This window comes from Artemia franciscana, chromosome 6 (assembly GCF_032884065.1).
Source record: "Artemia franciscana chromosome 6, ASM3288406v1, whole genome shotgun sequence".
Classification (NCBI taxonomy): Eukaryota; Metazoa; Arthropoda; class Branchiopoda; order Anostraca; family Artemiidae; genus Artemia; species Artemia franciscana.
The window spans coordinates 7446098-7468287 of NC_088868.1; the positions used below are offsets into that span (position 1 = coordinate 7446098).

The following is a 22190-nucleotide window of genomic DNA, read 5'->3' on the forward strand; positions in this document are numbered from 1 at the left end:
CACTTCATGCGTAGAACAAAAAGATTCTAGAATTCCTACTACAATGTTAAAAATCACCAACAATTTTCAGCATTTATAAAGGGTGAGTAACTCAAGGAATAAGAATATGGAAAAAATGGCTCTTTCATTCCCAGTGCAATAAACCTTATTCATGATAGCACCCAGGGAGGGGGATTACTGGGCTTGAACCCCCTCCCTAAAAAAACGATGCAAAAAAGTAACATACATTAAAAAAAATTTGTGTTTTGTAGTTTTTAATAACCCCATCCCGAACAAAAATCCTAAATACGGCCTTGACCTCTGAACTGTCGATACTTTTGAAATACTTATTTTTTAACTTTATTCGACAATGACTACTATTACTATTGTCATGGCAGCAACAAGTGCCATTGGTTAACACAGCTACACTGCACAGCCGCACTCAGCCCTCCTTCCCCCCATTCTATCAAGAACACTGTTAGGCTTACGTCGATAACATTTAGATGAATGATGTGCACAACATACAGCCCTGAAAGAAATACCCTGATGGACATCGGATTCACACAAGAAATTTCAATCTTTAGAATTGGAGGGCGGAAGGAATTTTAATCTACATAACTTTAGGTTTCATGAGAAATCTTATCCTCATTGGAAAAAGTTACGTGGTATGGCTGACACCGATCCATAAAATTTCAGGTTATCTCGAGAGGTCGCCTACTTTCCATCACCTGGAGTACTTCTCGGAGCGCCAAATTTTGTGCAGTTCCGCCACGAATGACACCCGTTCGTCGCGTTTGGCAGGTACCTCCGGTGTACGTAATTTTTGCAACCCTTTGGGTTGTCTACAGAATTCTTACCCTTTGAATTATCTACATAATCTAAAGAATTCATAAGTTTGCACAGTTCATGAGTTTTTGGGATAGTGTAAAAAAAATCTCACTACTCCATCAGGCGTAATCTCGTCAAAATCCTGGGGAGGGGGCAAAGGCGGAAACAATTTTCCCAAATCAAGTGAAAATGTCAGTAAAAGCTAAAAAATAAGTCATTTGTACCATAAGGGTACTATTTAGTACTTCAAAAGTACTATAAAGGTACTTTATAGTACTATATTAAGGTAATATAATGATTTATAGTACTATAAAGGTAAATATGTACTAAAAAACTGATCTGTTTCTGTTGATGCTTAATTATGTAGGTTTATCTTAGTTTTGATAAGATTTTGGAAGAAGCTGAATTTCAGCAGGGGAGAGGGGCAAACCAAAGTCTAGAAGGGGCCGTTGTGAACCCCATCCGCTGCTCCATAGCATATTACGCCCTGATTGAGAGTAAGTAATCAAGAAATTTGGAAAAAAAATTGGCTTTATTTATTTTGCCAAGGTAGTAAGCCTCCATAAACGTGGATAAATCACGCTTATCCCGCCATAAAATCACCCTTACCAGTACGAACTATTCTGAGTGCATACCTTTACCCTCCCAGGTTCTGCTGGTTTTTCTTGTAGAACTTCAATTTCATCTTCTTTGCTGTCAGGTTCAACGGTATTGCCATTTATCTTCTCAGCAAGAACTACTTCTGGCTCCAATATCGGACCCATTTCACAGCTGCTTGGTTCTGATTGGTCAGGTTTCTCACTAGAATCAGCTGACTGATGATCCTCATCTAAGTTTATCTGCAGTCGCGCTGGGGACATCGATGATGATTCGTCCACTGAAAAAAGATTCAGGTACAAACTCTTAGTTGAGTTTTATTGTAGGGAAGGGATAGTGATACCCGCGGAAAGTAGGGGGGTAGCAGCTTAGAACTCTAGTACCTTTTAGAAATAGAGGCCTCCCTAGGAAAAACCTTTCGATTCTCCATCTTAGCGGCTTCTTTTCCAGTTTTGTGCATTCAGCTCGAATATTGCTAAGCAAAGGTAAAATACCGTCGCTGTTCCATGGTTGCCAAACCGTTTTGTCAGAAACCGTTTGCTAGGCCGTTCTCAACGAGAGAAACAGTGATAATGTACATAAGGAGGATCAACGTGTGACTATACAGTGCCCTTCTGGGATCCTCCTTTTGAATGCAGCTCAGAAAATGATTTGGTAATTATTTCAGAAAAATAAAAATGTCACATATGATCTTTAGATGTAAGAGTAGAGGGCTGTGACTCCACAGTCCTCATCAGGGCTGTAGAATCAGAGAGTTTTAGTAAATTTTTACTGAATAAACTCGGAGTCGGTATATTGAAAATGATTGGGGTCGGGGTCGGTTAAAACTTACCAAATCTGGTTAACTGGAGCTTTAAAACAGGGCTTTGGAATCAAGAGTCGTGGAGGCGGAGTTCTAGTATTTTTTTTATCAATGGAGTTGGAGTCAGTATATTAAAAATGTCTGGGATCAGAGTCGGTTATAACTTATGAAATCTAGTTAAATAAAGCTTTAGATCAGGGATGTGGAATACGGGTTGGAGTCGGTATACTGAAAATGTCTAGAGTCAGAGTCGGTTATAACTTATAACCTACTCCACAGCCTTGATACTCACTTCGTGGATTGGTCGAGTTGCACCACAACAGTGGGTTTTCCAAAATAGCCTAACATTCAACGGGCCGTTACTAAAGAAACCTTCAAACATTTCTAACCCAAATGCGGCGGAGGAGGATCGGGTGCAGCAGTGTCTACCTCAAACAGCTTAATACTGCAATGACTTTTCAGTGGTAGTAGTATTACTAGTGTAAAAACAAGGTTCTGGTAGTGTGGCCAGTTGGGTTTGTTTTCCACCCCGTGGACTTGTTTTAGCCGTCAGGGGCGGGCTAAATTTTGGAGCAGGGAGGGAACTTGGACTTTCTTTTAAAAAAGGGCTTATTTTGACTGAAAGTTTGGAACTATGCATCGGCACTGTTTCTGTTTTCTGTTTCTGTTTTTTCTTGCCTGTTTCTGCCTGTTTCTGTTTCTGTTTTTACAAAAAACAGAACAGAAAACAGAAACAGGCTACCTGTTTTTGTTTTACCTGTTTCTGTTTCTGTTCTGTTTTTTTTTCATCTGTTTTTTTCCGTTTCTGTTTTTTTTTTATCTGTTTTCTGTTTTTTTTCTGTTTTTTTTTTCAAATGCCGCGCTATCTAGCGGGCATGATACCGAAACGCATGATACCTACCCGTACCTACCGTACCGAAACCCACATCTAGCGGGCATGATACCATGATACCGTTGATTTTTGAATTTAAACAAAAAGGGAATAGTTGTGGGAAAAGTCAAAGTCATGGCTAATTTTAGAAAAAAGCTAAGACAGATTGTCCAATTAAGTGGGCAACCCAGTCAAGGTTAATTTTACCCCTTTGATTGCCGTTGTGACTGTCTCCCATTTATGCTACACCTCTCCGTGCATGCATGTCCCTTGACAATGCCGAAATAGAGTCAACCCGTTGACTACGGGTTGACTACTTGAAAATTTTCCTCTCATGTATGTCACTCCACAATGCTCAACTAGAGTCAACCTCTCATGCTAATTCACGGCGGGGTAAATCTGAGCGAAAGAGAGAGATAGAGAAAGAGAGAGAAGCTTGAACGCTATACAGTGGACATGGGCTAGATGGGAACCCCATATGACAATGTCTCTACTGTTGGTATACGTGTAGCGGATGGCTATTACCGCTTGAGCAACAGTCTAACCATTGACGGCTTTAAGGATTCGTGCTTTAAGCGGCAAACATGGGCTCAATGAAATCCCATATAAAAGAGGAATATAGCGTTGGTATTTACTTAGAGCAATGGGTTACCGCTAGAACAGCGGTCCAACAAGCCACGGCTTGAAGGCATCCGTACTTTAAGCGGTGAACCTAGACACCTTGGTATGTGTGTAGCGGAGGGTTATTACCACTTGAGCAATGGTCTAACCATAGAGCGTTATAGAGCGTTGGTATTTGCTTAGAGCAATGGGTTACCGCTATAGCGACGGTTTAAATAGCCTCTAACTTAAGCGGTGGACATAAGCTAGATGGGATGACTCTGTGTCTGTCTGGTATATAATAGCAAGCAGCGGTCTAAGTAGCCTCGGCTTGAAAGCATCCGTGCTTTAAGCGGTGAATATAGTGTTGGTATATGCTTTGAGCAATGGTTTACCGCTAAAGCAACGGTCTAAGAGCAACTAGGGTAAATTGTCAATTATAAATGAAATTTAAGCTTGAAAGGAATATAGCGTTGGTATCACCCGATTGGACACATTTTATGACAAATTTCGCCCCCCCCCCCTAAAAATACGCTAGTGTGTTGAATTACACGAAGTTGCTCATCTTTTGTATGTGACTACAAGGATTTAACAAGAAGATGTTTTCTTTCCTATTAGAAATGGAAGAAGTAAGGAAAAAACAGGAAAAACAGCTGTTAAAACAGCTGTTTTTTTTTTTATAAAAACAGCTGTTTTCTGTTTTTTCGAAAAACAGAATAGATTACAGAAACAGGCTACCTGTTTTTGTTTGACCTGTTTCTGTTTCTGTTCTGTTTTTTTTCTAACTGTTTTTTTCTGTTTCTGTTTTTCTCAAAAACAGAAACAGTGCCGATGCTTATTTGGAACCGTACGAATATTCCAAGATCACTGTGGCCCAGCCGTGGCTATACATCAAGACGATAAGAGCCCTCCTTTAACGCGAATATTCCCAATATCACTGTGGCTCAGCCGTGGCTATACATCAAAACGATAAGAGCCCCCCTTTAACGCGCATATTCCAAGATCACTGTGGCTCAGCCGTGGCTATACATCAAGACGATAAGAGCCCTCCTTTAACGCGAATATTCCAATATCACTGTGGCTCAGCCGTGGCTATACATCAAGACGATAAGAGCCCTCCTTTAACGCGAATATTCCAAGATCACTGTGGCTCAGCCGTGGCTATACATCAAGACGATAAGAGCCCTCCTTTAACGCGAATATTCCAAGATCACTGTGGCTCAGCCGTGGCTATACATCAAGACGATAAGAGCCCTCCTTTAACGCGAATATTCAAGATCACTGTGGCTCAGCCGTGGCTATACATCAAGACGATAAGAGCCCTCCTTTAACGCGAATATTCCAAGATCACTGTGGCTCAGCCGTGGCTATACATCTAAACGATAAGAGCCCTCCTTTAACGCGAATATTCCAAGATCACTGTGGCTCAGCCGTGGCTATACATCAAGACTGATAAGAGCCCTCCTTTAACGCGAATATTCCCAATATCACTGTGGCTCAGCCGTGGCTATACATCAAAACGATAAGAGCCCCCCTTTAACGCGCATATTCCAAGATCACTGTGGCTCAGTCGTGGCTATACATCAAGACGATAAGAGCCCTCCTTTAACGCGAATATTCCAAGATCACTGTGGCTCAGCCGTGGCTATACATCAAGACGATAAGAGCCCTCCTTTAACGCGAATATTCCAAGATCACTGTGGCTCAGCCGTGGCTATACATCAAGACGATAAGAGCCCTCCTTTAACGCGAATATTCCAAGATCACTGTGGCTCAGCCGTGGCTATACATCAAGACGATAAGAGCCCTCCTTTAACGCGAATATTCAAGATCACTGTGGCTCAGCCGTGGCTATACATCAAGACGATAAGAGCCCTCCTTTAACGCGAATATTCCAAGATCACTGTGGCTCAGCCGTGGCTATACATCTAAACGATAAGAGCCCTCTTTTAACGCGAATATTCCAAGATCACTGTGGCTCAGCCGTGGCTATACATCAAGACTGATAAGAGCCCTCCTTTAACGCGAATATTCCAAGATCACTGTGGCTCAGCCGTGGCTATACATCAAGACGATAAGAGCTTTCCTTTAGCGCAAATATTCCAAGATCACTGTGACTCAGCCGTGGCTATACAGCAAGACGATAAGAGTCCTCCTTTAACGCGAATATTCCAAGATCACTGTGGCTCAGCCGTGGCTTACATCAAGATGATAAGAGCCCTACTTTAACGCGAATATTCTAATATCACTGTGGCTCAGCCGTGGCTATACATCAAGACGATAAGAGCCCTCCTTTAACGCGAATATTCCAATATCACTGTGGCTCAGCCGTGGCTATACATCAAGACGATAAGAGCCCTCCTTTAACGCGAATATTCCAATATCACTGTGGCTCAGCCGTGGCTACAAATCAAGACGATAAGAGCCATCCTTTAACGCGAATATTCCAAGATCACTGTGGCTCAGCCGTGGCTATACATCAAGATAAGAGCCCTCCTTTAACGCGAATATTCCAATATCACTGTGGCTCAGCCGTGGCTATACATCAAGACGATAAGAGCCCTCCTTTAACGCGAATATTCCAATATCACTGTGGCTCAGCCGTGGCTATACATCAAGACGGTAAGAGCCATCCTTTAACGCGAATATTCCAAGATCACTGTGGCTCAGCCGTGGCTATACATCAAGATAAGAGCCCTCCTTTAACACGAATATTCCAATATCACTGTGGCTCAGCCATGGCTATACATCAAGACGATAAGAGCGCTGCTTTAACGCGAATATTCCAATATCACTGTGGCCCAGCCGTGGCTATACATCAAGACAATAAGAGCCCTCCTTTAAAGCGAATATTCCAATATCACTGTGGCTCAGCCGTGGCTATACATCAAAACGATATGAGCCCTCCTTTAACGAGAATATTCCAAGATCACTGTGGCTCAGCCGTGCCTATGCACCAAGACGATAAGAGCTATCCTTTAACGCGAATATTCCAAGATCACTGTGGCTCAGCCGTGGCTATACATCAAGATAAGAGCCCTCCTTTAACGCGAATATTCCAATATCACTGTGGCTCAGCCGTGGCTATACATCAAGACGATAAGAGCCCTCCTTTAACGCGAATATTCCAAGATCACTGTGGCTCAGCCGTGGCTATACATCAAGACGATAAGAGCCCTCCTTTAACGCGAATATTCCAATATCACTGTGGCTCAGCCGTGGCTATACATCAAAACGATACGCATGGAACGTTATCTATTCTGCATCGCTTTCCGTCTAGGGAATTTATTTCCGCATGGCTGAGACGGCTCTGCGTTTTAGGTCTTAGGTTAGGATGCAAGCAGAACAGTGGTAATTTAAGGGAATATATTATGAAGTTTCTTATTCCAATTGCTACAAGGAAATTTATTGCTGCTCAGATTAAGACAAAACTTTAATTTTATGAAGAGCTATCCTTTTTGATATATTTGATGAATCTCTCCTGGCCCGACCTTTTTGTGGCCTAGGCTAGGTTAAGTCTAGAATTGGGGCTGTTGCGAAGAAATCATGTTAAAAAAACAATTTGTACTTTGTAGCGTGAAGATTAGCCTAGTTGTAATGGTATATACCTAGAGAAGGAACTTGTTAAGAAAACAATTCATGCTTGATAATATACAAAAATAATTATTACTCAAATCTCGCTTGTAGCCCTGCTATACATTAACCTTAGGCCCTCCCCCCTTAATGTGCGAATATAAAGATGGAATTCGACCTGTGTACCAGTAAATTTAATCAACTGTGGCAAAACAAGAACCAGAAAAACAAATGATGGGTGACAGAATGTATTTGAAATATATCATTTGGGCTATAGATTGGCACATTAGGAGGGGGAGTTAGGGGTACAGTATTGCTGGGATGCATGCACTATGTTAGCTACAGTTATTCTCCATATTAGGAACTGTTTTTATGGCACTTGAAATTTGCCAAGTGACATATAGCGATCGCAATTTCTTTGGTCTGTCTATCTGTTGGTCCCGGTTTACTGTTTTTTTTTTTTTTTTTTTTTTTTTAATTACTATGCTGAATAAAATGGTTATCCCAGAATTTTGATCCGTTCCACTATCGCAATGCTAATTGGCAAACTCGACAGGATCAATGCCCTCCTGGCTAACTCACGAAAAGGAGATGCCCCAACAGCATCAAGATAATGTAGGACAGCCTTCCAGAACTAAGGAGTCTTTAGGGATTGCTCCTCCACACGCAAATGACTATTTAGTGTCCAACAGTTTCTTCCACTGATTCTCCAAGGTACTGATATTTTACTGTTTTAAAAAGTAGAGTTGAGAGAAAGAGTCAAACTTTAGTGCAAAGAGCGGGGCGTTGAGGAGGGAACAGCCCCTTTCATATACAGAGTAATTTCTGTTCGTTTAAAGTTTTAATGTCGCTCCTTACTTTCAGTTAAGAAAAAACTTGTTTTTTTCAATTATTTAATACTCTAACAAAAACAAGTCAAACAATAACATATTTCATTCGCAATACAAAAGAGAAAAAAGGTTCTAAATTGATACCAAGACCTAATTGTAATTAAATAATAATAAGTAATTAAAGTCACCGGAATCGGACATCAAGCTTTTGTAAATTAGTTGCACCTCTATCCAGGGCCATACCCAGGATTTTTTATATCGAAAATTCGTTTATATCCATTTTGTTACTTCTTACGAGTCAGACAAATGTTTCGGGAGGGGGGCAGGCTCAAATCCCCTAGCCCACTAGGTACGGCCTTGCCTCTACCTCTCCCGAAAAAAAGCCAAAATATACAAAAAATTTGAGCTTAATTGCAAAAAATCTGTTCTGAAGAGGCTAGGTTCACCCACCCCCCCCAATCACCCTCTTCTTATATACCTGCTTACGGACTTAAAAAGAAATATAGTCTGATAAAAATAGGTCGCTTAAGTGCTTCTTTTTACCCGTTATGCAAAAAAAAAGAAAAGAAAACCGTTAGTTAGTAACGGTACCTAAATGATTGAAGTCACCTAAATAAGATTTCGGGTTTGTGCTTACAAGGACAACCTACGTGGAATGCACTTGAGGACTTGGGTTTTATGTAGCAAATCTGATTATTTAAAATCAATTAACTGTAAAGTTAGTTCTGTAAAGTGTAGTTCGATTTGGGTTTAAAGATTCTATTTAGTTCTATGTGATATGAAGCATGTATTTCACAACTCGCCTCATTTTTTCATAAACATCACTTTATTTTCGGTGATTTCGTTCAGCCCACACCATAAGATCAACCCCCCCCCCTTCAATCGATAACAAAACCCTACTTGTGTGCCCGGTGAGCAGTAATGTTTTCCTAAACAACCATTTACACAGGCTGACATAACTTTAAATCCAATATAAATATCCCAGCCAAGGGGGGGGGGGTGTTAACAGCTTTGAATCACCCCCCCCAAAAAAAAATCCTTTCGACTCATCAATTAGTCTTTAATCTTTTTTTGACAATTAACTATGTTTTATTTTTCGAAAGCTTATCTCAGCCAAGACAGTGGCCATAAGGTTAGCCCCCTCCTTAACACCACCTGTTCCAAGTCCTGAGCATGATTTAAGCCCTGCATTTCTTTTTTTTTTATTCAATTTTTTCCATTAAAATTGGGTGAATTTTTTCGCATACAATAACGACTAAATATTAGAGAGCAAACTTTTGAATTGGTTTACATTTCACTAATTTAGCTGTCCGAAATGGTACTTTACAACTACTTTATTTCAAGCAACTTTGAATAGTTAAGCAATAATTTAATAAATTTAAAAATTAATTTAAAAGTTTAATTAATTCTAAAAATTAATTCTAAAAAATAAATGCATTGGTAATTTGCTAAGAAAGCTGGGAATTGAATCCCACTAAATATTAATCTTCCTTAAATAAAACATTTTTATAAATCTTTTATAAATATAAATATTTATATATATTTTGTAATATAAACAAGAATACTGAAGTAAGATATGGTTTACGTGTAGTTGCGGTAGCTAAAACGTTCGATTTTTGCCATATTTTGTAGCACAACAATAGCTAATTCTGAGTAAGAAAAAAAGAGCTCAATTGAATATTACGAGAAAAATATGGACCGACACAAGTATGCTGATCAACCCCGTTTGTTGAGGGGTCAAAGTAGGGTGGCGCATGTCAAGAGAGGTGAAAATAGTGGCACTCCGAAATATGCAAGAGTGTCGGAATGATAGTCTCTCGAGTCAAAATGGTGATTACGATTGGAGGGATGTCATTAGACACAGCTCTCTCCATCTCGTTCCCCTCTACAATCATGATCCACCCAAATAACCCTTTATCGCCAAAACCTAATTAATCTTGAAAACAACTAACAGCAAAATTAAACAGAGACAGTTTACTTGTAAAAAAGGTTGTGACTCAAAAACATCTAGTTATTCGTACTGGCTTCAAATTTTATACAAAAGGACCAATCACATTTTGAACAACAGGATTTCTTCATGCGAAATATATCTATTTTATGAAAGTTCGCAGCTTAATATACTTTTAAAATCAATCTTTTTTTTTAAGTGGGGCTACTTGTATCTCCAGCAATAAATAATAATGTGATTGCCTCCCATAAATACTTCAGAAAAACAAACAAATAGAATTAAAGCAGATTATTAACACACTAGTACAGGACAGATACCGTAGTTTCTCTTTTTCTCTTTAGCTAAACCTTGTTGTCTAATGGACTTGGGTCGGCCTATATTGACAGAATGACCCACCGTATATTGACAGAATGAGAAATAGAGTAGTTCTCGATTCTCAGTCTTATCCTTGCCAACCATTTCTTGGCACATTTCTTTACGACTTATTTCTTTAATGAACTATTTTTAGTATTGTTGTTAATGATTACTACCGAACCATTACAGTAATCAGGAAACGTACAGTTATGCATTTTTCTTAAATTTGTTTTACATAATGACAAAACCAGTCATTTTATCAGATACCAGACTTGTGATCAAGTGGGGGGGAGTCTTTGAAATTAGCTAGGCTTTGTCAATTAGGGGAGGGCATCACATGTATTTTAAAAGCTACCTTTTTTTTGGTGTCTTTATCGAGATTATCTTTTTTGCATTTTCACAGAAAAATTTGAAAAAACAACAGAGTTCCCCCAAGATTTTGACAAATACAAATTGCTATCCCCTCCTAACCTAGATTTTCGTAGATTGAATACCACTGATGAATCTACTGCTAAAATAAGCTCAAATCTAATCAACCCTGTATGAAAGGAATCTACAATTTATGTTATTCACTAATGAATATATATATATATATATATATATATATATATATATATATATATATATATATATATATATATATATATATATATATATATATTATATATATATATATATATATATATATATATATATTATATATAATATACTAGTTAGTAACAAGACCTAGTTCATTGAAGGTATCAAAAACAAGACTTCGACTTAATCAAGTTCGTCAAAACCGAGAAGCCGGCGAAAATTCGTGAAAAAATACTGTGGAATATGGGCGATATAGTAGAAATCAGTTAAAACTGTGCCTGAGTCTCTTTTAGACGGATCCCTTTTATGTATTTTCGTTGAAAATGCTTTTTTGGTCTTTTCACGGAAAGGAAAAACAAAATAAAATTGCCCCTTAGATTTTGAAAGAAACGTTTCGCCCCCTCTTAGTTTTCGTTAATTGATACGACTGTTACACACTATACGAAACTATAAAAACAAGTGAAGAAACAAACAAAGACACGAAAAGACGAGCAAGCTAAATTGCGACAAAAATGGCAGAAACAAAAGCTAATGAAAAAAGAAACCACAGCAACAATAATTACGATTACGCAATGAACCAGATTAGACTGATGGGGCCCTAAAGAAAAAAAGCATACTCAGACAGCTTCTCAAGCTACATAATAATATTAGCATCTCTATATTTGGCAACAATTTTCATATAACGATGACGTTGAGGTAAAAAGGGTAAAATTTTACAGTAACGAAAATAGGCAATCAAACAGTTCGTCGTAACGAACTGTAGTAAGATTTTCATGCTGATTTTAAACATATAAGTTTCATCAACTTTAGTCTTTGTCATCAAAAGTTACGAGCCTGAGAAAATTTGCCTTATTTTTGAAAATAGGGGGAAACATCCCCTAAAAGTCATAGAATCTTAACGAAAATCACACCATCGCATTCAGCGTATCAGAGAACACTATAGCAAAAATTTCAAGCTCCTATCTACAAAAATGTGGAATTTCGTATTTTTTGCCAGACGACAGATCACGGGTGCGTGTTTATTTGTTGTTTTTTTTTTCCAGGGGTCATCGTATCGACAAAAGTGGTCCTAGAATGTTGCAAGGGGGCTCATTCTAACGGAAATGAAAAGTTCTAGTGACCTTTTTAAATGACCAAAAAATTGGAGGGCACCTAGGCCCCCTCCCACGCTCATGTTTCCCAAAGTCAACGGATCAAAATTTTGAGACAACCATTTTGTTCCGCATAGTCAAAAACCTTAAAAACTATGTCTTTGGGGATGACTTACCCCCCACAGTCCCTGGGGGAGAGGCTGCAAGTTACAAACTTTGACCAGTCTTTACATACAATAATGATTATTGGGAAGCGTACAGACGTTTTCAGGGGATTTTTTTTTGGTTTGGGGGTGGGGTTTAGGGGAGGGGGCTATGTGGGAGGATCTTTCTTTGGAGGAATATGTCATGGGGGAAGAGAAATTCAATGAAAAGGGCGCGGGATTTTCTAGCATTACTATAAAAAAACAATGAAAAAATAAACATGAAAGTTTTTTAATTGAAATTAAGGAGTAGCATTAAAACTTAAAACGAACAGATATTACAGATAAACGATCAGATTACGCATATGAGGGGTTCTAAGAATACTTTAGCATAAAGAGCGAGGTATTTAGGAGAAGATAAATACCTCGCTCTTTATGCTAAAGTGTTTTTAGTAATTTAAACTATTTATTCTAAGGCCTTTCTGATTCAGGGGTTATTCTTAAAGAATTGAGACAAAACTTAAGATTTAGTGTAAAGAGCGACGTATTAACGAGGGGATAAACCCTCTCATATACATAATAAAAATATAAGAATATAAAAGTTTGTTACGTAAGTTCATTCTTAAGTTACGTATAATTTTTACTAATAAAAACGTTCGTTAAAAATTTTAAGTTCTAGTTGCCTTTTTAAGTAACCGAAAAATTGGAGCGCAACTAGGCCTCCTTCCCCACCCCTTATTTCTCAAAATCGTCTGATCACAACTAAGAGAAAGCCATTTAGCCAAAAAAAGAATTAATATGCAAATTTCATTTTAATAATTTATGTGCGGAGAGCAAAAATCAAACATGCATTAATTCAAAAACGTTCAGAAATTAAATAAAAAACTAGTTTTTTTAACTGAAAGTAAGGAGCGACATTAAAACTTAAAACGAACAGAAATTACTCCGTATATGAAATAGGTTGTCCCCTCCGCAATCCCTCGCTCTTTACGCTAAAGTTTGACTCTTTGCCACAATTCTGCTTTTTAAAACAATTAAAAGCCTTTTTATCCGTTTTCGTTGATTGGATATTTGAAATCACGAATCTGTAATAGTTTAGAAACGAATTTGGGCTATATATTTACACATTAGGGGGGTGGGGGCAAAGCATAGCATATATTAAATACGTAAACTAACCATTGCTGTATTTAATATATGCTATGCTTTACCCCCCCCCCATAATGTGCAAATATGTAATAACTCCATTCCAGTCAAAATGCATCTATTAACAATAGTTTCATGACCCTAAACAGTTCAGGTAATAGGAACATTGACCCTATTGTTTTGTTATTACAATATTTCGTTTAATAGGACCCATGGAATAAAATATTACCAAAACGTCAAGAGATCTGGCAAAATTCTAGATTTGAGGCTTTTGTCTATCTTTGAAAGTAATTGAGTTATGAGAATGAGACTAATGAATGAATTCAGAGCTTCAATGGGTCCCGGGAATGTATTATGAAGGTTCTTCCTCCACTTCTTCCTCCTTCAAAGGGCAATGACCTTTTACAATATTTCTAGTCATATAAGAAAACCTTGAGAAATACATTTACTAGGCCTACTCAAATGAGGCACAAAAAGAGTGTTTAGGGCATCATACCTTTTCTCAGTCCTGATATAGAGGATTGTAAAGATTTGTAAACCTACCTGATAGATATAGGAAAGAAGAAGCTTAAAAACACCTCCTCATGACGTATTTTGGGCCCTGGATTCATTTCCAAAGTTTCATCCACCTAACTCAGCTAGCAAGATAAGCAAACCACCTAATCTCAAGATAGCAAGAAGCCCATCAATTAGAACTTTGCCATACAATCAAATCAAAATTATGGGAAAAATGTGTTTGTCAGATCTGACTGGTAGGCTATGGACCTGTCTTTAGGCTTTATAAATAGGGAATGGACAGAATTATGGTTTAAAAAGCACCTTTTTGGAAAATAGTATGAACCTTAAATCCATTCCTGGAATTTTCAACCACCTAACTGAGCCACTTTCCAAGATAACAATAAGTAATCATATTCTACCAAATTTTTTTCACAGCACATCAATAAGAGGTCTATACTTGTTTGTAATATTATCTACACTATTATCATGCTACATATAATAAACTATTATCATACAGTAGGCTATATTACAGAGCTATTTTGTTTACTTCTTTATTCAAAGCCTAAAGCATAACCTCTCTCCATAGCCTGAACATGAAGAAGATTTTCAAAATTGTTTGCTTCCAAATTAAAATCCCTATCGGATACCTTTCTCAAATCCCTAAAAAATGGACAAAAGCTCCCTAGAAAATGAGTAAAATAAATACTAAAATCTATTTAAATCGAAAACAATGAAAATTTGAATATAATAAAAAAAATATAAAAATTGAATATACCGGAAAGAACCGATACTGTATCTTGTACCATCTAATCGACAAATTTTATCATCGGTTATCGCCCTTTATTGATAGGTTTTTGGGAGTTCCCATGAAACTCAACTCTGTTTAACTCAACCCATTTAGATCAAATTTAGTTCTAATCCCCCCCCCCCTTTAGCACAACCCCTGCAACATGTTAGCCTCAACGGGGTTGAATACATGGAAACTGAATTAAAAGGGGTTGGGTTGCATTGGGTTCAATTAAATGGGGGTTGAATTGCACGAAGGAGGATTTAAATGAGGTTAAGTTGAAGAAGGGTTGAGTAGGACGAGGGCGAGTTAAATAGGTTGAGCCACACGTACACAGTTCTGAGGATTTTTTAGTAGTTACATCAATGTGGGTCATCGTGAGGAACACTCTTATCTCCTACTAAAAAAGAATCTGTCCTGGTCTATCAGCTGAAGTTTACTATGGTACATCATCCTTACAGCCTTTATTACGCCAGCGACAACAGAGCTTAAGCAAAAATCGTCTTGAAATACCAAGGACAGTAACATTAAATCTGATAATTTTAATTAGTCATTAATTGACTAATTAAATAATTTTAATTGTCATTAATTAAATGATTTAATTAATAATTTTAATTGAAAACTTACACAATCACATAATCAAATAAAAACGAGAAAAATCACGAATTCAATTTTTAGTAACAAAGAGCTCAATAACAGTTATGCAGTTTTTGGCAGTAGTGAGCGCCAAATTAGACAAAAAATTGGGTGAAAAATTAGCAAAAAATAGGTTAAAAACACATGATATTAAACGTCTTAAGAAGCTCTGATTTTCCTTTGAAGGCCTAGATGTCTTCCCAAATTAGTAGATTATTACTGTTTGAATTTTATCAGACAAAATGCGTAGTCATATTTGAACTATTTAGTTTTTTTCCTGGTTGTTTTTACGGTTCAACGTGGCAACACTGACAAAATGTGGCATTGTCCTAAAAACTTCATAATTTTGATGCAACTAAAAGAAAAAAATCGTAGAAAGTCACGACGTTTATACAGACCTAAGATGTATCCAGGGGGATAATAAAAAAATGTTTTTTATGTTCTTCATCCTTAGTCATTTAACTGTACTTCACCTTTAGGAGTAAAATTGGTTCTAGTTTAAGCATAGCTTAGCTATTAAACCGAAATTCAATCAAAATTAAAAATAAACACAAGTCTTCATTACCGAATGTTTTTTTGTTGATGAATAAATTAGAATTTATTTGCCTAAGATTTTGACAGCACCCCTTTAAAAAATTCTCAGAAATTCTAATAAATCAATACATCGATCAGTGTTATTCCACTTCTGGAGCTTTAGTTCTTATCTGTTAGAAAACTGAGTATTTCGGACCTAATTTTACAATATTTACAAAAATTTAGAGTTTTAAATCACAGCATTGGATTAATTATACTAAGGAATTTGTTTATCCACTTTCAATCTTTTCCATCTATTTTAATTTTTCCTATTGACAATCTTTCTAAACAGTTGTCTTCCAGCCAATTGTTTTTAAGATTTCATTCTATAAACACTTTGTTCAAGAAATTTTTCCTATAGATTTTTGCATAATAATAATTTTTTTCAATTTAGTCTTGCTTAGAATTTTTGTGCTTTGAATGTCTCTTGTTTTTTTAATTGTTTTAAAAAGTTTTCTAAAAAAGCAAATTTTAGAATTAATATTTGAATAAAAATTATGAGTCATCTTTGGTCTTAAGCAAGACCGTTCAAAGAGGATGGGGAGGGTATTCCAGTCGCCATTGCTGGGGGGATCGGGGAAAGCTGCCCTGGGCACCGTATCTGGAACTCTTCGGGCTTTCTTGCCTATATTTGAGTTGCGAGGAGGCACCGTAATTAATTTTGCCCCGGGTGCCATCCCTAGGAATGGCCTTGATCTTACGCACTGATCCACTCATTTATTTAAGTATTTGAAGTGTTTCTAATTGTCTTAATTTGGCTATTGAAGTTGAACCACCCTCCCTTAGTCTTGATACTGACCTAGAATATTACCAAAGAGGTATAAATATTTGTACAGCTAATCTTAAGTTTATTTTAGCAACAGGCCTTTCATCGGCAAGGGCATATCCAGGATTTTTGTTCAGAGAATGGGAGGGAGGATTACAATAAAACTTTAGAAAACACATACAAATCTGTCTATATGCATTTCTGATGCACTTTTACGGTTTTGCATTTTTGTGGTGAGGAGGGGGGTGTTCAAACCCCAGACTTTCTCCCTGGATACAACCTCGTTAATTGGTATAAGCTTTAGACCCATTACGTCACAAAAACATTGGTCAGGTTGTTCAGGCCAAATTCCACATTTCATTCTTACATCATTCATCGAGTTGTCCGCTCCCTGGTGAACATCTCCAAGCGCCACAGGCACCGCACAGCTTTACAACTTTCGGCACAACTCGGTCACTTTGGAACACTTCTACTACACTTGGTACTTTCCCAACGCTTGGTATGCGCTACCTGGTGCAGGCTATGCCATTTCTGGGAGTAGACAACCCCTCGCCGTCCTTTCACTAATTAGACCAATTACAAAATTATGTAATAAAAAAGTAAGGTGAATTTCTAGTTAATTGACTTCTTGCTATTTCAGAAAGGGTTTAGATTAGGAAAATGAAACTTTCAGGAATGAATCTACAGACTAAAGTATGTCCCGGGAAGGTATTTTGAAGCAACTACCTCAACTCCTTCTCCCTTTAGAGGGCCCTGACCCTTGATGACCTTTGAAACTGTGGGTTGTAAAAGTAAAATTTTGCAAAAAAGATTTTCTGCTTAACTGAAGTACAACAAAATTGTTTTCAGCTTCATAACTTTGCTCAATTCCATTTTAAAGGTTTTAAAGATATGCAAATACATTTCCTAAGTTTTGAAAAAAAAAGAACATTGATATAGCTTAAAATTCTACTCAAATAGCAGGAATTGCGTTTTCAGAACTAAAGGCAGAGAAAAAGCAACTAGTAAGTGAAATTTAAGGTCAAATGTTATTTTGTCAAAATTTCAATAGGTATAGACCTGTCATGTAGGCAAATTTCAGGGCCCTCTAGAGGGAGAAGGAGTGGAGGTGGATACTTTAAAATACCTTCCCGGGACATACTTTAGCCTGTAGACCCATCCCAGAAAGTTTCATTTTCCTAACCTAAACCCTTTCCGAGATAGCAAGAAGTCAATTAACTAGAATTTTACCAGAAAGTAATTTCCACAATATAAAACCCTGTTCATCAATACGACAAGTCGTTAATACAATAATTGAAATCACTACAAAGCTCTGCAACTAAGAAACACTATAAGGAAACAGGGACTTACGCACGAGGGGGGAGGACTTGGAATATCCTAAATTCTCCTAATTTCTGTATTTCTTGTTCAAATTATTCAAAAGTTGTATCTATTATTAGCCTATCCCCCCCCTCACCCCAAATGTTTTTCTTGGGTCAACGAAAAATAATTTTACTTCGTATGTGCCTGTAAGAAAGGGAATATAATACGGTTTCGAAACTCACCATCCATAAGAATATTCCCACTTCCTTTTTTATTCAACTCCTTTTCTCCTTCTATATTACCTTTCTCATTACTTTCTTCCACTTTATCATTTACACTTTCACCAATATTATCACTTTCTTCAATTTTATCCTCACTTTTATCATCCACATTCGCTTCTTCGATTGTATCACTTGAAGTTACTAAGGGAGTAAGTTGAACTGTAGCAGATAATCTAGGAGGGGATCCCACGGCCGAGACAGGGGGTGGATCCGACGAAGACATAAGGCTGAGCTTTCTAGAGAGAGAAACTGACGCTAAGACTTTATTCTCCTTCGACGGAACTGTAAAAAGAAGAGAAATAAGAATGTAATAAGAATATAGTAAGCTTATTAAAACCAGCAACGAAAAAAGAATTGGAAAAGGAAGAAAACACTTAGCAAAGGTCAAGGAAATAAATAAATGAAAAGAATTGAACCAGTGAACCTGGACAAATAAATGTTTAGAAAGAACTACTTCTGAAAATGCACCACAGAGCCCCCATCCCAATGGCGGTTCTGACCTCTCTTGCGCCCAGGGAAAATCTTGATTAGCCCCCCCCCCCCTGCCGAGTCTCCCATAATATTTCGGGTCAAATTTTAACAAAATTTTTATTTATTAACAAAATTCTTTTGGATTTATTTGATTTTTTTATTTTTTAAATTTAGTATTTGGGTTATTTAACTATTTAAGTTATTAATTAATTTAATTTGATTATTTTAACTTATTTTATTAATTAATTAATAATTTATTAATTATTTCCATTTATTAACTGTGCCCTCAACTTCTTTTAAATAAAAATACAATCTGGAAACTTAACCCACATAACTGCATATGGAACGTTTTATTTTTCATTGAAAATTGAATGTCAGATTTAATCGTTTACGCTACGGTTAATCGTTTAATTTCCCCCTTAACCGATTAAAGCAGTCGGATTTCATTAAATAAATCATTACGAATGGCAAAACTGACCTTAAACCTTCGGTTTCTTATAATGGTGCAGTACATTGCCTGTCATAAGAGTATACGGATTTGTGCCTCCATTCCAGCATCCAGAAGAAATAAATAAGCCAACTCATTTCTTTTAAACACGTCCCGAAAAAAATGAGGGGTGGGGATCTGCCAACTAGCTCCTTCGGGAAATTTTGTGTTGTCTCCCCGGGTAGCGACTAATTTTTTCACAAATTCTGAAAACAATTTTTGAATTTTATGAATTAACTTATCGGAGTTTTTACTTTAAAGCGCCAAAACAGCAAAATACAATAAGATTTTTTGAATTGGTTGTGTGAAAATGTAACCATCCATGTATAACTTTGAAAAACGGTAATATCAGGAATTCAATTTCTAAGGAACGTTAATGAATGTTTCTGATTTTGACCAGAAGCGTGAATCAAAGAATCAGCAGAAAATAAGCGAAAAATACGGAGCACCGAACAGCTTAAGAAGGTCTGATTTTTTTCGAAGGTGTTATTGCCTTTGGCAATCAATAGGCTGCTGATGTTTGAATTTTTACAAAGAAAAACGTTTTATTAGAGTTATTTATCTTCAATTTCAATTTGGCAACGCTGATGGTGTGACAAGACGGTGTGGCTTATTCGAAGGTATAGCTGCCTTTGAGAATTTTGTTTGTATAGACATGAAGCATAATCAAAATTAAGTAATTAGTTTTGCCTGTTTATTTTCCCAGCAGAGCGTGGCAACACTGACAAAATGTGGTACTGCCCTGAAATTTCACAATTGTGAGAAAAAAATCTAAGAGTTACAATTTTTAGGCGTGAGTAGACCTGTTATGGGTCCAAGGGTGGGGGGCGAAAAGTTTTCTTATGTCCTTGATACTTTAATGTCTTGGGTAACATTCATAAAAAAAATGCTTCCAAAACAGTTTATATCCTTAAATTGCTTGACTTTAAATTATGTTTCCTTTTCATTATTTTTGAGATTCTAGAAACCTGAATTTTTCTCAAAGCAATTTGGTTGCTTTGAAAAATTATTAATTCTCTTGATTGAAGTTATAAGTGCTACTGATAAGATAAAATAGAAATCCACATCAAAAACACGTTCGTCTTCAGCTAGTATTTACATAACTGATAAAAAAAATCCACATTTTAATTTGATTTGTTTCATAAATCCTGAATGCACCCTCGCCATTGCCTTCTTTCTTAACGCCAAATGGACTCATTTACAATTCCTAAAAATTAGAAAAAAAATCTGAAAATTAACCTGTTGTCACTATTAACAGTACACGGACGGTCATTATGTGTACCCCAAACACCCCCATCTCAACTCATAGGCCTACTTGGAGAATCTATCCCAAGAATATTCAATGAATACACGACCACGGTCCTTTTAGGCCCTACCATTTCCCCCACTATAGTTGCATGTACATCTTCCCTTCTCTGGTAAAACTCATCGCGGTCAAAATATACTTAACTCAGACACACATCCAGGGGATCATCGGAACCGTTACCCTGAGCCGTAGTTGTTTTCTACTGTTTCTCACATTATTTATTATACTTTTGTGTAGTTTACCGAATTTTACTTTTTTTTAAACTAGCCCCCCCCTCCCCTAACAAGAGTCCTTAATCTCACCATTCCTCTACCAATAAGATTAATTCGAAGCAATTACCAGGAATATCTTATTTCTATATAATCAAAGCTAAAGATCATTAATGCCATTAGACTCCTGTGTCGTTATTTCAAATGGCTCCGACAAAGTTAGATCAGATGTATGAGGATTGACTTGGAAAAAAACCTCTCTAAGTAGGTTTCAATGACTTTTGTATAATCAAAGCTAAAGGTCATTAATGTCATCCAGACTCCATATACTCCTATGGCGTTACGTCAGAAGGCTCTTCAAAGTTGGATCAGAGCTGTGAAGATTGACTTGGACAAGTAACCTCCCTGAGTGGGTCTCTGCGTCACGAGGATACTACTAATACTACTGACAACTCAACGCAGCACCAAGCCACCTGAGGCCAACACAGCTACGCAAACTCATCCATCCAAATCTATTCAAAGCCTCCCTCCTTACACCCTCCACTTCCCGTTTCCTTTAAATCTTTACTTATGAATTCCTCCCACCCCATACAAGGACGACCTACTTTCCGTTTAGCCCTAGACGGTTGGCGGAAAAGGACAATCTTCGGCAATCTGTCTTCCTTCATCCACAGAACGTGCCCTAGCCATCTCAACTTTTCTTTCCTTATAACATTAGAAAGCGAGTTTGAACCAAATTTTTCGTACAGCCTACTGTTTGAAATACGGTCAAGCAACCGGGTACCCAGAACAATCCGTAGACAATTTTTCTGGAAAACATCTAGTAAATCTTCATCCGCTTTTCGGAGCCCCTATGCTTCAGGGTCATATTTGACTAATGTCATCACTGCACCTTCAAATATTCTAATCTTGGTTTGCAGACTCATCATCCTATTCTTCCAAACTTTTTTTTTAATGTGAAAAAACACCCTGAGCCTTGGCTATTCTACTTTTAACATCTTCAGTTCTCCTACCGTCTTTTTTATAATACTACCAAAGTAAGTGAAGTTGCCCACCTGATCTATCTCTTCGTAACTCAACGTCGCCTTTTATCTTCACTTATTTTTAGCCTTAGTGACTTAGTCTTCTTAACATTAATTTTCAAACCTATTATAGCATCCTGAACTCGCAAAACCTCTATAAGTTCATTCATTTTCCTCACACTTTCATCTAGAATTAAATAATAAAAAAAAAATAGTTTTTTTAACTGAAAGTAAGGAGCGACATTGAAGCTTAAAACGAACAGAAATTACTCCGTATATGAAATGGGTTGTCCCCTCCGCAATCCCTCGCTCTTTACGCTACAGTTTTTGATTGTTTTAAAAAGTAGAAATTTGGCAAAGAGCAAAACTTTAGCGTAAAGAGCGAGGGATTGCGGAGGGGACAACCCATTTCATATACGGAGTAATTTCTGTTCGTTTTAAGTTTTAATGTCGCTCCTTACTTTCAGTTAAAAAAATAGTTTTTTTTTATTTAATTTCTGAACGTTTTTGAATT

General features: G+C 37.1%; 1 protein-coding gene across 7 annotated transcripts in view; it reads right to left on the minus strand.

Annotated features, from left to right (window-relative positions):
* Positions 1-22190, minus strand: part of LOC136027985 (uncharacterized) — a 100925-nt gene that overhangs the window by 65145 nt on the left and 13590 nt on the right. For 4 of the 7 annotated variants that reach the window (XM_065705492.1, XM_065705490.1, XM_065705489.1 and 1 more), the window contains exons 2-3: positions 18143-18463; positions 1443-1684 (exon numbers count right to left, since the gene is read on the minus strand). In XM_065705492.1, the coding sequence (XP_065561564.1) occupies positions 1443-1684; positions 18143-18404 (504 nt within the window). In that variant the 5' untranslated portion in view covers positions 18405-18463. Of the gene's footprint in view, positions 1-1442; positions 1685-14351; positions 14474-18142; positions 18464-22190 lie in introns of those variants that run through there. The other 3 variants (XM_065705493.1, XM_065705494.1, XM_065705495.1) reach the window with 3 other exon arrangements.